This window comes from Pimephales promelas, chromosome 10 (assembly GCF_988280905.1).
Source record: "Pimephales promelas chromosome 10, fPimPro1.hap1.1, whole genome shotgun sequence".
Taxonomy (NCBI): Eukaryota; Metazoa; Chordata; class Actinopteri; order Cypriniformes; family Leuciscidae; genus Pimephales; species Pimephales promelas.
This window is the reverse complement of record NC_142778.1, coordinates 572,938-589,364: the sequence shown is the minus strand read 5'-3', so window position 1 is coordinate 589,364 and position 16,427 is coordinate 572,938. Positions and strand designations below refer to the sequence as shown.

Below are 16,427 nucleotides of genomic sequence, written 5' to 3'. Positions count from 1 at the left end.
GATGTGTTCCTCTAGTGTGATCAGGACACTACAGTTAAATAAAGCAAACGCACATATTACACCCAATAACTCTTCACACAGACACACACATTTGGGGCCAAAGATTACTCACACACTTTGAGCTGATGATGTTTTGCTCTTTTTACACACACACTGAACAACATGAAGCATTGCTTGGTCACTGGTTGAGCTAAACTGGTATTATCTAATTGTGGAGTTCAATTGATCAGATATTCAACATAATTCATGTGTGAGAGTCCAACAGAAGGACGGACTAAACCAGTCAAATATCCACTGATCTGAGACCTGAGTTCGGTCATATTTATACACTAGAGCCGATAAACTGATGATGATGATGATGTGAGAACACACTGTGGTTTGACTGTACACTGCCAACTAAAGGAACCACTATAAAAGTTTATCAAAACATTAAAAAACGGTCAATAAACTCTACGGTCAAGGGTCACAGGTCACTTCCTGTTGAGGCGACAGAATAATCATCAAAATTTTACTTTTTTAATGCATTTTAAATTTTTCAAGCTTCCATTTTCTGTCTTGATTATTGTTATTGCTGAAACCCTCTCTTTTAACTTCGTCCTTTTGTAAAATTTATTTTCTTTGTAAAATGTTTAAAAATGAAGAAAAACTAAATTGTACAAGCTTCCTAAATATTTAGCATAAACCATTTTGTGCGTTTGAAACGGGTGTTAAAACCAAACTTTATGAAAACTTTTATGCAAAGTACTAAATGGAAGTTGAACTGTAGATCCTGAATGGCGTGAGTATATCTTCTGGAGATGATGTTTAGATTTCCACCCCAAAATATAAGGAAAACAATATGATATCTAGTGTTGGTGTCAGGGGCGCAACTACCCAGTTTCAAAGGGGTATGCAGCAACAATTTTAGCGCCCCCCCCCCCCCCCCCCAAAAAAAAAAAAAAAAATTAAATAAATGTAATGTAAGTGTGCTATGTAATAACTGAGTAGGAAGAAATGAGAGCTAACAGAAAAAAATAAGTGCAAAATTGTCGTTTATTAACACAATTAAACTATAGCTACTCCACCTTGATGAACCCCCCTCCCCCCCCCCCCCTAAGAAAACTAAGCTCCATTGTAACAGCAATAGCAGTGTTTCTCACAGGATTTTAGGTAAAACTGTAGGTGGACCTCTGTTTCTCTAGGGGGGTTCGGGGGCATGCTCCCCCGTAAGAAAATTTTGTGTTCTGTAATGTTAAATTCAGCAGTCTGGTGCACTTTGAGAGTTCAAAATTAAAAGCTCCAACCCATTTTCAGGGTGCAAATTAAACAGAGAAAAATTTGAACCTCTTTTACTTAGTGTCTGTCTACATTACACTACTACATAATAATAGTTATAATATGAATCTCATGATAGTAATTGCCATTAAGGCTATTGTAAAACAAATGCACAGAAAAATAAAGGAAACTTTCATAATTAGTTTTGCACTAATTTCTATACTTGAAAGATACTTGCGCATAATGACATATTTCATGGGCCAGTGTGTCAGAAAAAAAAACTAAAGCTGACTTTTTTGACCAATGCATTACACCAGCACAGCGCCGCCAATTAAGCAAAAAACAAAACAAAAACAAACAACAAACAAACAAATGGGCCGCCGATGTATGAGTTTTGTGGGCCGTTAAGACAAATAAATTAAAAAAGGAAAAGCACGTCGGCCCAGCGGGAATCTCCCGGTAGTCCTGATGGCCACCGAGATATAGATAGCCTATGCCTGGATGTCACATTTTAAATCCTACCTGTTGGCTTTCAGCAATGCATGCAGTTATTTAGCTGCTGTTGCATCAATTGACATGCCATCTCCTTTTCTCTCTTTCTTTTTCTATTTTTAGCCCCACAGCATTTTGTTTTATCCATCTTTTTCGACGACAACTAACTACTCGTACCTGCTCGCTCAGAGCTCTCGGCGCCCCCGCCCGCTCGCGATATTACCCGCCCCCCTTCTCCATGAGGGCGCCTACTCTAGCCTGGCTGTTAGTCCTCTAAAATTTTATATAACATTGAAGGAATGCAGAAATGATTTAGAAACGGACAACGGCAGCTACATATAGAAATACAATATAGCCTATATATAATTTTTTTTTTTTTTTTAACATCGCTTTGGCGCCCCCCATTGTGCTGCGCCCCTATGCGCCGCATAAAGCGCATACCCACTTTTTGCGCCACTGGTTGGTGTACACTGAGTGCTGACGGACTCTCCCCTAAACATCAAGATCAAGATCTCAGAGATGCTGATGGATCTGATCTCAGACCTGTTGTGTTTCTGGATGAACAGTGTGAACCCCGCAACCGTTGTGGAACACATGAAGCAACTCGTTAGACCGGTTATGATGCAGAGATCGGCCTCTCACACACACACACACACACACACTCCGCCAGAACGAGTACACTGCAGATCCTCCACACTAGCAGGGAATGTTTGTTTGCTTTGGTCATGGAAGAACCTTCAGTTTCATCAGTTACACAGGTTTGTCCTCTTCATCTGCACCCCGTTTCACCCCGTTTCACACACAAATAAAAATGTCTGCAGATATTAAACTCTTTGGTCCAAATTCTTCATAACTCAGGTTGTTTTATTTTTTTTAATTAGACATTTGATGTAATTGCTATTCATAGGCTAGATTTTGTATGATGAAATTTTATTTTGATTATATTAAACTATTTTATTTTTGTTTAGTGTAATATTAAAATTACGATTTTAATATAATACAAATATTTTTATACACTAAATTGAAATGTTTTTGAATTTTATTTACTTTTAAAGAAGTGTAAAATTATTAATATAACAAAGTTTTAACTAAAACATTATCTTATGATAATTAAAAAATGTATTTAACATTATTTAAAAAATACAAATTAATAAAAAAACAACCAAAAACTAGTTACATTTATAGAATACAAATAATTATAAAAGTAAATTATTAATATAAAAGTTTTTACTATTAATTAAGAAACATTTTAAAAAATAAACTAAAAATCATAATAAAATATTTTTAATATAAAGTAAATATTTAAAATAAAGTGATAAATCTAAAAACAAAACACTATTTTATGATAATTTAACTAAAACAAGTTACATTTATAAAAAAGATAAATTATTAATATAAAGTTTTTAGTAAAAAAAAAAAACATACAAAAAAAAACCACATAGCCTATGAGAAGTGATGCTCAGTCCGTGTGTGCTCACCTGCTCTGCTCGTACCTGTGGAGGAGGAGGTGAGCGCGCATGGGTCTCTTACCTTCTCCGGTTTACTGTTCTCTGTCTCCGCGGGTGGAGAACCGGGGGATTTGACCGCGGTCACCGCGCTGCAGCTGCCCGGGCTCGAGCCGCTCCGCTCGGCCGTCTCCACCTTGATGAGCCGGTGCTTCGGAGACACGAACTTCACGTCCGGCGAGCCCGTGGAGCTCGGTCCCGTGGAGGAGGAAAAGGGCATGTTCATGTTCCCGGCCGGAGTGTACGGGTCCTCGAAGTCCAGCTCCTTCTGGAGTTTGTATGCGGTGAGTATGTCGGGTTGAGCGGGCATGAGCGCGGAGCCCTGGAGCAGGAGCGCGGGAGCAGCGCTGGAGATGCCCGGGTGGAAGTGTCGGTAGTCCGGCTTCGGAGGCGCGGGCGGCGGGGCTTTGGTGGTTTTGAATCCCAGGTGTTCCTTGAACCATCGGGCCATTCTGCCAGCGCATCGCTCAAAGCTCCCGGAGAGGTTAAATCCAAGCACTGTCCGAGTGCTGTGTGTGTGTGTGAGAGCGAAATGCCCCCCTGTTCACTTTCTGTTCGCTGCTGAAACTCTCTCTGCGCGAGACTCTCTCCTGCGAGCGCGCGCGTGCGTGTTTATGTGTGTGTGTGTGACAGCTGAGCGACTGCTGCTGAGATGAACTGGGATATTCTACCTGAGAATACTCACTGCCACCTATCGGTGTACTCTGCTACTGAACGGCACAAGAAAGGATTTTTTTTCTAAATATATTGTCATCGCATGTGCTAAAATCTGGGTTACGAAGGCTCTTACAATGGAAGTGAAGAAATGTGGCCTTACATGATAAAAGCATTTTTAAAGAGTGTTGGTGAATAAAACATTATTCTATAAAACATTAACACTTCCACACCTGTAAGAGTTCCTCATCAGTAATTAACATGAGCACATGATTGGAAAGATCATTTAGCCGTGACTAAACACAATACATTTACAAAACTACCCGAATTATTCTGTCAATAATGTAAGATTTCTAAAGCGTTTCTGCTTCAGAGGTTTGAGGAGCATTGAGCAGTGCTGTTGATCTCGCAGTAAACACAGCGTTTGCTGCTTCTTCAGAAACTAACAGGCTTTTCACTGAAAAACACATTAGTTACGAGAGCCAGGGACACTGTGCTGTGGCTTTTTATGAAGTAATATTTCTTTTTAATACCCGTGTCCTTCAGGACCAAAGCACAGTGTGTGGCGAGCCGTTTAACCCTCGGCTCCTGAGAGACATCCACTTCCCCGTCAGCAAATCATCTCCAAATCACACAGATCATCCAGATGCAACACTTTAAGGAAAAACAATTAGTATAATCATTTATTGACATTGTCCCAAGGATCAAATGCAGATAATTAAAGACGGCTTACATTCATAAATATATCAGACACATAACTAATCCTGCGGCCTGACACTTTAGTGTGATAAATGCATTGTTAAAAAATTAAAAAGCATAATTAATCAGATTTAAGTGCTTAAAACTCTTTATGTGCCTTAAAGCACACCATTTTACTGCTTTAAATGTTTGCAAATCAAATTTCAGCGTGTGGGCTTTTGGCCAGAACACAATGGACATGTTGGAAACGTCTCTTCTTCTTGACCAACACTAGTTCAGAGAAAAAGACAACTTCCCCATCCTCACACTGCCTGATCATTCAGACTATAAATCATTAGACAGATCAAGAGATCATATTTAATGTTTTGAATAGTCAGAATTTTTTTTTTGGACCAAAAAAATTTTAATTTATCAAAAAATCCTGAAAAATTAAATATATGATGGTTTCCTCAAAAATATGAAGCAGCACAACAGTGTTCAACACTGATAATATTCATAAATGTTTCTTGATCCTCATATTAGAGTGATTTCTGAAGGATCATGTGACACTGAAGACTGGAGTAATGATGATAAACATTCAGGAATAAATTACACTTCACTATATATTCACATAGAAAACAGATGATTTACACTGGAATCATTTTTCACATTTTTTCTGTTTTTATTGTATTTTTGATGAAATAAATGCAGGGTTGCTGAGCAGAAGAGACTCGACAGTTCGGGGTTTAAAGAACGATATTATGAGCATTATTGGCATTTAAAGGTGATTTGAGGATCACAGACCTTAGCGATCATGAAGACGATCACCTGACCTCTTGACCTCCAGGTAATGCGGTTTATTGGCCATCATAGAGGCGCACTCACACACACGTCAACCTTTATACACTACATAAATCATAACAAGCTTGTAAGACAAGCTCATAAAGCTCAATTAGTCAAGATGACAACCGTGAGCGAGATCAATCGCTGCTTTAAATCCGAGATCTCCAGACTGAAGTCGTCTACACACTTCCAAGAGTTCGTTCATCAAAATATTAAACATCATTTATTCACGCTAATGACTTTCTTCAGGGCAACTCACACTGAGACGGTTTCACACACACACACACACAATCCTTTGGGAGAGAAGCCTTCAAGAACTCAAAAGCTTTCACTAATATCGTTGTTCTTAATTATTTCTGTTTTACTTTGAAGCCATTAAAGTCTCCATGAAATCAAATGACAATTCGTGCTGTTTCATGGAATATTGCGGTGTTTATTGCAAATGATTTATGGGTGCACATCATTATTGTGTTAATAATCTTGAATCAGAATAACAGCAGCATCTCTTCTCTTCTCTGAAGGCGAGGGCGGGGTTATAACCTGTCACTCACACCAGATCAGCCAATAGCAAACCACAACCATCCAATCAACTCCCCACAGACACAATCAAGCCCCGCCCACACGTGTAGTTTGGTCGTATCTCTGAGTGGGAAACTCCAGGTTTGTGCTCCGAGTTTCCGAGTTAGAGGTCGTCGGTGAGAAACATGATTGTTTTTCCCCTCGAAAAAGAAAAGTGACAACAAAACTAAAATAAAAAAGTTTATTTTGACAGCAGCTGAGTTGTCGTGTGCATGACTTTGACGATACATAATTACCCCGTTTCTGACATAAAAAGATGTTTTGGGGGTTGATTTGTGTTTTAATAATGTATTTTGAATCCTAACAAAATATAAATCAATAAATGAAATTATGATCAGCATGCTACTTATTGAAAGTTAGTATTAATAAATAATTCTTCCATTAGGCTATTTAAAAGTTGTCTTTTGCCTTAAGCTATAGTACAGTAAAGGTTTGGTGTTTTTAATAACAGCTCACCTGTATGAAACTCACTGTAACACGACACCATCACCTGTCCATCAAAACATGCGACTGTGGAAATCAAATCAGTCTGGAACCTCTTCGGCACAGAGGAAATGACATCAGGAGTCATAGATGACCTTTATATGTGTTTATATACAGGCCTGTGTGTGTGTGTGTGTGTCTGCTTTATATTTCATAGGGTAATCTAACAGAGAGATATAGTGCTTATTTACTCAAACAAAACACACCTGAGACTAGATTGAAGGAAATTAATAATACATTTCAGCTGCACACACACACACACACACACACACACAGTTACTCATAACTTTTATGTTTTTCTTCTTTTGCTTTTTTCAACAGTTCAGGGAACGTTCGGTCAAAGTTACGATCAAACGTTTTTTCAATCATGTTAATAGAGCGTTCATTCACTCTTATCTTCTCTTTAATAATGTTCTCAAAACGTTAAACATTATTTACACGTTGTTCATGGAAAGAAATTCTAAAACATTATAAGTTGGACACGTTTTAAATGTTACTTGTTTCAGAACGTTCCGAGAACATTCAAAAGTAACGTTCCATAATGTTTGAAGATGAATGATACAATGTGTCCTTAACGTTCATAACCAGAAAAAAAAAACATTTTTAAATGTTTTCAACATTTCGAGAACATTCAGAAATACATTTTTCATAACTTACTGGCAACAATGAGGATGATGAAGTCTCACAGAAACACCATACCCTCAGTCCAGTCTGACAGCAGTGATGATGATGATGATGATGATGATGATGATGATGATGATGATGATGATGCCGACTGCTTCATCAATAACTGCACACTGATATTTAAAGTCCATTTGAATGTTGCATAAAGCACTTCTTCTCAGGAGCGTGCTGCAATCTTCTGGGGAAAAGTTCACATATTTACCATTTGAAGTGATTTTCCCCAAATGTCAGAGGGAAAAAATAAATACACAAGTATCAACCTGGTGATGTGGGTCATCTTTCCTGAAGGGGGGTGAGAGTTTCTGAGTCTTCATATCGGCTGTCAGTGTGTTACGGCTTCACCCTTCCTCTTCTGCTCCATCGGACATTTCACTCAGAAGAGCTCTATGATTATCCACAGTTTCTTCTTTCCAGTCGTGTGTGTGTGTGTGTGTGTGTGTGTGCGTGTGTGTGTGTGTGTGTGTGTGTGTGTGTGTGTGTGTGTGTGTAGCTCGTCTCTTCAGCATCTCAATCAATACTTCTCCAACCCAGGGAAGTAATCACTCCTCAGGGTAATAAAATAGAGGAATCAGAGCTGGATGTCAGTGTTACAAACATAACAGGGTCCCGTAGAGAGATGTGTGAGTGTGTGTGTGTGTGTGTGTGATGTCAGTGTTACAAACACAACAGGGTCTCGTGGAGAGGTTGATGTCCTGTGGCAGAGCGTCACGCTGGCAACATGAAGGTCGTGGGTTTGATTCTGTGGGAATCGTTACACTGAGAGATGATGACGTTCTTCTGCAAAAACACAGCATTGTTCTTAAAGGTGCAGTGTGTGCTTTTCAGCGGCATCTAGTGGTGAGGTCGTGAATCGCACCCAACAGAAGTTACAGTGGCGGACAGGAAGTGATGTCGTCTGAGACGGCAGAGAGGAGCCAGTTAAACACTGAGGTTCTGTATGAAGATAAATGAAGAAATTGGGTCTACTTCATTATTCAGTAAAACGATGTTATTGCGAATATTATTGTTACCTGTTCATCATCGTGTCAGTGTTTTATTCGCTGACTTTAGCAGCGTCTTCTAAACTATTTCCTCACACTATTTTCAAGTCATTTCAGTTGTTTGATGTATAAGCTGTCCGTCACATGAGACCAGTGGAGTGAAGTCACTGTCAGACCGACACCAGTGCAATACTGATGGAGATGTTGACATGAAGAACAGACGAGAGAGAGAGAGAGAGAGAGAGAGAGAGACTGAGTTTTCATTTGTCAGAGGTTGTTGAGAGCGTCAGCTTGTGTGCAGAGGCTAAACAGTGGACCGAGCAGCAGTGATCCATCACCGTCACACACACACACACACACACACACACACACAATGTATATTAATCCTCATATGCCTGTGCTGTTAATAAGAAAAGTAGTATTTTCATAATGAAGGCTGACTCTGAGAAGCCGTTGGGTGATTGTGTGTGTGTGTGTGTGTGTGTGTGATCTGCTGACGACACACTAACACTGTCACACGTATTTAACACAAGTGTTTCTGGGCAGCATTAGTTGGAATTGCTAGTAATTATTTTGTCAGTTTCTGGTGTACGTGTGTGCTCAGCAGTCTTCGCCGTGTGTGTGTGTGTGTGTGTGTGTGTGTGTGTGTGTGTGGCCGAGCCAAAAGAAAGCATTTGGTTTTCCTCCTGGAGACACTGATAACAGGCAATGCTCTGTCAAAGATATGAACAAACATTTTCCCAGTCATGTTCGCAGAGCATTCGTTCAGAGTTATCAATGTTCTCAAAATTATTTTCTCCAAACGTCCCCCGAAACGTCTTAGCTGGATGTCCGTCTAACGTTTGACGAATGTCCAGAAAACATTTTAAAGTAATGTTCCCATAATGTTTGATACAATGAAACATTCCCAAACTGTCAGTTCCCCCTGAAATGCGAATTAAGTCATAATTTACTCACCCTGGTGTTGTTCTGATGTCGTACGCCCTTCTCTCTTTTTCGCACCCCAAAAGGAAAATGGCCGTCGTGTGCATTAAAGGAGTAGTTCACTTTTAAAAAAACCTTTTGCTGATAATTAACTCGTCCCCCGTGTCATCCAAGATGTCCATGTCTTTCTTTCTTCAGTCGAAAAGAAATGAAGGTTTTTGATGAAAACATTCCAGGATTTTCTCCATATAATGGACTTCAATGGGGTCCAAACGGTTCAAAAGACAGTTTCAGTGCAAACTGTTCAAAGGGCTTTAAACGACTCCAGATGATGAATAAGGGTCTTATCAAGCGAAACGATCGCTCATTTAATAAATAAATAACAAAGTTTAAGTTTTATAAGCTCAAATGCTCGCCTTGCTCTGTTCTGTGATGCGCGTTCGTGACTCTCCTGTTCGATCTCGTTCATCAAAATGAACAAATCTTTTTTCGAGTCATTTGGTTCATTCAACGAACGAAATGAACAAGCTGACTCGGAAAAAGATTTATTATAACTTTGTTATTTATTTATTAAATGAGCGATCGTTTCGCTTGATAAGACCCTTATTCATCATCTGGAGTCGTTTAAAGCCCTTTGAACAGTTTGCACTGAAACTGTCTTTTGAACCGTTTGGACCCCATTGAAGTCCATTATATGGAGAAAATCCTGGAATGTTTTCATCAAAAACCTTCATTTCTTTTCCACTGAAGAAAGAAAGACATGGACATCTCGGATGACACGGGGGCGAGTAAATTATCAGCAAAAGTTTATTTAAAAGTGAACTACTCCTTTAATGCGAGTATCAGTTGTGTTCATCGCATCAAGAAGTTATCAAGTTCACGACTGATCCGGCCGCAGATCTCCAACTCGGTGAGGGAAGACACGCATACTGATGTGGGATTCTAGCCGTCGCTTTTCATTGTTCTCCTAGATCTGTTTTTCCCAGGGAGAGCATGATAAGACTGTCAATGTGTGCCTTGAAATGCAATACAAGTTGCTTTGGATAAAAGTGTCTGCCAAATGGATATATATATAAATAAATAAATATATAACCACCAGCTCTTGCTTGTATATTAGCACTATCGTACCTCTGAAAACACACAGCCATCGACACAATCCTAAAACATGCGTGTGTTTGTTCTCACGGATCACACGAAGCAGCGAGTCTTTAGGCTTTTGTTCTGATCATATTAATTACGTATTGACCGTCCGCCCGTGTTTTAATGTCCCGCCTGGGTGACTTTCCAGAACCTTTGTGATATATCAATACCTTGTTTGTCTTTTAATTAGATATGGATTCTCAGTTATTAAGGTTATTACTTTGGCTTTTCCCATCCATGACAGTGTGGAGTTGAACTAACTTGTTGAGTATTAGATTTCCATCGTATAGTAAGTGTTTGTAAAAGCAGTGCTATCTTCATATATAGTTTAGGTCTTAGTTGTTTACAGCCAGATTGATTTACAGGCAAAAACAGAGGCGTTTCATGGCAGTTCAGTCCATCCTGAGGATCTCGTGCGAGACATGCAGTATATTACAACTGAGAGACACATGACTCTTGGAATAAACTGTAAAATATCTGGATAATATCAACACAAATGATCATGTAAATGAACCACTCATTTGATCTCAAATGGCTCATCACCACTGGCACTCAAAAATCAGGCAAACAACTTTAATTTATTTCACACACATTTTGGTGAGACCTCGGCACCTTCCATAATCTGCAACTTATACTTGCACACAACCAGCAATAGCCGTCATCTCTCCGTCTCGGTTAACTATAGACCAGATATAGACCAGTTCGGCTGAGAGGAACACACTTCCAGCCAAAATAACCTTGAATTTGGTCGTTTTTGTCAAAATAACTTGCTAAATGTACTGTATGCTGTTCCATCATGTAAGCAAAGTCAGCAGTGATTACAAGCTGTTTGGTTTAATTTCTTTGACATATTATTTCATTGATGACTAGTCTATTCTTGGGATTTGGTTAGAAGTCTATTAAAGGGGGGGTTGATTGCGATTTCATTTTTTGATTTTAAATAGTGTGTAATGTTGCTGTTGGTGCATGAACAGTATCTGCAAAGTTACAGCGCTGAAAGTTCAGTGTAAGCAGAGATATCGTCTTTTAAAAATCAGGAAGTATATTGCCTACAAAAACGACTCGATTGGGACTACAGCTGGGTTTTAGACGTCACTAACCCACACATTTGCATCAACCCTCCCTCCGGGATATGCAGGAAAAGGCATATTTCTGAGGCACGTCGACTCATCGAGTGTGTTGTGTTCACGCAGCTGTCAGGTCTTCTGTGTACGAGAGACAGCTTCCAGAATCACCGGATTCAACAAGAAACTGTTACTAAAACATGAAGCAGTTTTAACTTTAAAACCAGAGGCAGCAGTTGTTGGGCCACAACCTGTAAGTAGGCTAAGACTTCATCATTTTAAATGTATTTGCATGTATAATTTCAGACGTAGCCTTGTGATTTATTTTCCAAATGCAAGCGCTGGCTTTATAGCCACTATAGGCTACTAGTTATGCTATTTTGTGTCTACGACAAACACGTACAAACATTATGGACCTTAATTTTGTATAACTACTAATGTTGTAAATGTATTTTTCATGTATATATACTTTATGACATTATTTTTCGATTTGATCAAGTTTGAACCAGTCAGTTCGATGCTATTTTGTGTAAAACAAACGTGTATAAAGTAAAACAAAAAATATAGGCAAATTACCATTCAGAAGCGTTTAGTAAGAGCCGTGTGTGGTGAGATTCTGCTTGCCTCTTTCTGGGTCTGATTCTGCCTCAAACTGATACTGCAGTATCGACATTTGACATGAACAACACAGGCAACTTCACCCGTAAAGGTAATGGGCGTGTTTTTTCCTGACAACATGCGCTACACAGTTTAGCCAATCACAACACACTGCTCCAAACTAACCAATCTGAGCCCACTGCCTGTTTCTGAGGGAGTGGTTTCATAGACTCAGGAAGTCGACCGCTCGTTCGAGGACAGAGGAGAAAGTGTCTGACAATAAAGGTGAAGTTTATGAAAAATAAGACTTTTAAAAAAAAGAAAAACCACAAACACATGTTATATTGCACCCCATAAAGACAATCATTCAAAGAAAAAAAAAGCAGTAGACCACCCCTGACAGCCCAAATTTCCCCTTGTTTCGGCCTGTATTTGGACGGCTGTGGGGAATCATCCCTCTACGTCACACAGGTCCATGTCGGGAGCTAATGATCACCGCGGGATGTGTTGTGGGACGCCAGAACCGGGAATCTGTAAACAGTGGTCTTACGTTTCACCGAATACCATCAACTCACCCTCTTTTCAATGCCAACCGCAGGCGTCTACCATCACTTTCAGACATAACCTGCACTCACTCTCTCGTTTCTAGACTATATCTGTCTACTATCAACTCTAACCCCTGGTTATCTGATGTTCTTCATGAACACCGGACTGAAGAGACAGTATGTATCAATCTCTGCTCTCATCCTTTTCTGTTGAAGTACACACACACACACACACACACGTCGCTGAATGCTCTGCGGAGCTTCTGTCCGGCTCCTTTATATCTTGGACAGCTCGACATGGCCGGCTGATTTATTCTCCTGTATCATTTAGTTCAATTAAATATATTGTGCTGGAACGAGTCCCGGCGGGCTCGTTCTATCACCCAGCGCTAATTATTCCCAATCACAGCGTCCTGACCGTGACACGGCCTACTCACTGGACTGCTAAACAGCACGTGTGTGTGTGTCCAGATGAGAGCGAGAGAGAGGGGCCTGCATGAGGAGTCTCTCATCAAACCTGTCATTTATTTCCCGTCATTTGATGCTTCTTATGAACATCCGCCGTTGAGAACACATTCGCTCTGTCCAAAACGCTTCTAAGACGGCATCTTAACAGAAATGAAACTTCATTAGGGATTGATTTGAGACACTAGTCCGTCTTGGCATGCGACTCACAAAGGCGATCTGAACTCATCGAATCTTTCTGAAGTTTGCATTAATACACCAGTAGGTGGCGACAGGTGCGAGTCTTTATGAGCGATTAATTGACACAATTCGTTCAAAAACACTGATTTGCTCACTAATGTGTTGTTTAGAGGATCAAAAATAGAAAAAAAATGTAAAATGTGTAATTGAATATAAATAAATGACTTACAGGGATGCTCATGCATGATGTCTCGGAGATGAGCCGCTACAGGGATGCTCAGGCGTGATGTCTCGGAGATGAGCCGCTACAGGGATGCTCAGGCATGATGTCTCGGAGATGAGCCGCTACAGGGATGCTCAGGCATGATGTCTCGGAGATGAGCCGCTACAGGGATGCTCAGGCATGATGTCTCGGAGATGAGCCGCTACAGGGATGCTCAGGTGCGTGATGTCTCGGAGATGAGCCGCTACAGGGATGCTCAGGCATGATGTCTCGGAGATGAGCCGCTACAGGGATGCTCAGGCATGATGTCTCGGAGATGAGCCGCTACAGGGATGCTCAGGCATGATGTCTCGGAGATGAGCCACTACAGGGATGCTCAGGCGCGTGATGTCTCGGAGATGAGCCGCTACAGGGATGCTCAGGCATGATGTCTCGGAGATGAGCCGCTACAGGGATGCTCAGGCATGATGTCTCGGAGATGAGCCGCTACAGGGATGTTCAGGCGTGATGTCTCGGAGATGAGCCGCTACAGGGATGCTCAGGCGCGTGATGTCTCGGAGATGAGCCGCTACAGGGATGCTCAGGTGCATGATGTCTCGGAGATGAGCCGCTACAGGGATGTTCAGGCGTGATGTCTCGGAGATGAGCCGCTACAGGGATGCTCAGGCGCGTGATGTCTCGGAGATGAGCCGCTACAGGGATGCTCAGGTGCATGATGTCTCGGAGATGAGCCGCTACAGGGATGTTCAGGCGTGATGTCTCGGAGATGAGCCGCTACAGGGATGCTCAGGCATGATGTCTCGGAGATGAGCCGCTACAGGGATGCTCAGGCATGATGTCTCGGAGATGAGCCGCTACAGGGATGCTCAGGCATGATGTCTCGGAGATGAGCCGCTACAGGGATGCTCAGGCATGATGTCTCGGAGATGAGCCGCTACAGGGATGTTCAGGCGTGATGTCTCGGAGATGAGCCGCTACAGGGATGCTCAGGCGTGATGTCTCGGAGATGAGCCGCTACAGGGATGCTCAGGCGCGTGATGTCTCGGAGATGAGCCGCTACAGGGATGCTCAGGTGCATGATGTCTCGGAGATGAGCCGCTACAGGGATGTTCAGGCGTGATGTCTCGGAGATGAGCCGCTACAGGGATGCTCAGGTGCTGCCAAGGGAAATTGAGCAAGTGACATAAAAACCAGCGCTCTTATCTACAGATGTCATCCGATAAGTAGTTTAGCCTGTGTGTGAGGGTTAATGAGCCTCGTGTTGGTCATCTCTGCGGTGAATCGGCAGCTGGTGTGTGTGTGTTTGTGTGTGGCCTGAACACGTCTCATCACACCCACCATCATCCATCATCCTCAGTGTCTAATCATCCTCAGACAACCAGGACGACATGCGCTCACTCGCCCTGACAAGACACAGGGAAATGACTTATTTATCATTCACAGGCCCGTGAACACACACACACACACACACACCTAAATGGAGTTGAAGAGCACTTTTCCTTTTTTTGTGTGTCTGTTTTATACTCTGCAATGAAATATAAAATTGCAATGACGGAAAAGTAGTCGTGGTGATTTTCTCTGGATAATAGACTCATGATTTATCCTCAGAGGATTCTGACCGGCTCACAGCTGTGAAACGGCGTGCAGATGAGTTTACTACACCCGGAAATCACAATCTATCCACTGTCAAGTGAATTAGTGATTTTTTTAATCTACACTAGGAAGTCAGACGTTGAGGATTGTGTTTTCAGAGTCCATCCACACGTGCAAGTGTTTTAATTAATGCCACTTTTATTTAATTGAAATGTTGTGTGTTTGTTTTGTGATTGTGTGATCTAATCTGTCCTTCTGTCTTGGCCCGGTCTCTCTTCTCACTGAGACTAACCTGGTTAAATAAAGGTTAAATAAATAAAAAAAGCACCAAATTCCAATGTAAATACACACAGTAGACCCAACATCATGGCACTTTTGTCTGGTGCAAATTTAATGTGAGAACATTTTACTAATGTTCATATTAAGTTATAGAAATTATTATTTAGCATTTGCATTTTATCCAAAGCAACTTACTGAAGAATACAGCGAGCGAACAAACAAAGTGCTCAAAATACAGTTTCAGATAGCAAAGCTAAAATAGGATGGAAGGATTGAAGGAAAGAGAAAGCACTGCATTTGTTTGTTTGTTAAATATGGCGTGCATCCTTCTTTACTTCTCACACTTCTGAAAACTGATTTCAGTTTTGATTTCACTTTTCTAGCTGTAGTTAGTGTGTAATGTCGCTGTTAGGGGATAAACAACATCTGCAAAGTTACGACGCTCAAAGTTCAAAGCAAACGGAGAGATTTGCTTTTACAGAAATCACTTTTTAAGAACTACAACAAACGGCTGGAAGGAACTACAACGAGCTTCTTCATGGGACATCACTAACACTAAAATTTACATAAGCCACGCCCCCAAGAAAGTTTTATAGATCATCAAGAAAGAATATAATAATCAATGACTAGAAGATGATGACACATAAGCTTCATACACCCAACTAACCATTCAGAAGTGTGTTCTACATGTCGTCACTTCCTCTCGAGTCTCTCCATCTTTCTGGCTCCGGTTGGAACATTAAAGGCTTAAAGTTTTTGAAATGTTAAGTGTGTGTGTGTGTGTATTGTCTCATCACCCGCCCAGGAAGGATCTGATGAGCTTCTCACTGAGGGGTAAAGGTCTGGATCCTCAAAGAGGAAGGAGAACCGAGACAGAGAGTCACTAAAGAGCTTCTGACAGACTCATGATGGATGAGGTCCTCTCACACACACACACACACACACACACACACACACACACACTCAGTTGACAATAATCCTAAGAGCATTTAAAGGTGCAGTGTGTGCTTTTTAGAGGTTGTGAATCTCACCCGCAGAAGTCACGGTGGCCGACAGGAAGTGATGTCGTCGTCTGAGACAGCAGATATTAAATATTACACAATGCACCTTTAACATATATTTTAACTATAATATAGTCAATAACTATAACTATGAATAGCATACAATTAAATGTACTCTTTTGAAGTATATCATTTCTGTTATAAGTCTTTAAAAGCAAAGTTTTTGTATATCCACCGCAACAGTTTAACCCTTGAGTCTCGGTC

General features: G+C 41.0%; 1 protein-coding gene across 4 annotated transcripts in view; it reads right to left on the bottom strand.

The window, feature by feature from the left end:
* The window catches only part of shf (Src homology 2 domain containing F), a 100,718-nt gene extending 96,891 nt beyond the window's left edge, over window positions 1-3,827 (bottom strand). The window contains exon 1 of one of the 4 annotated variants that reach the window (XM_089135248.1): window positions 3,277-3,827. In XM_089135248.1, coding sequence (XP_088991374.1) covers window positions 3,277-3,702 — 426 coding nt within the window. In that variant the 5' untranslated portion in view covers window positions 3,703-3,827. The remainder of the gene's footprint in view (window positions 1-3,276) is intronic. The other 3 variants (XM_039647494.2, XM_039647493.2, XM_039647495.2) reach the window with 3 other exon arrangements.
* Between the last annotated feature and the right edge of the window lie 12,600 nt (window positions 3,828-16,427).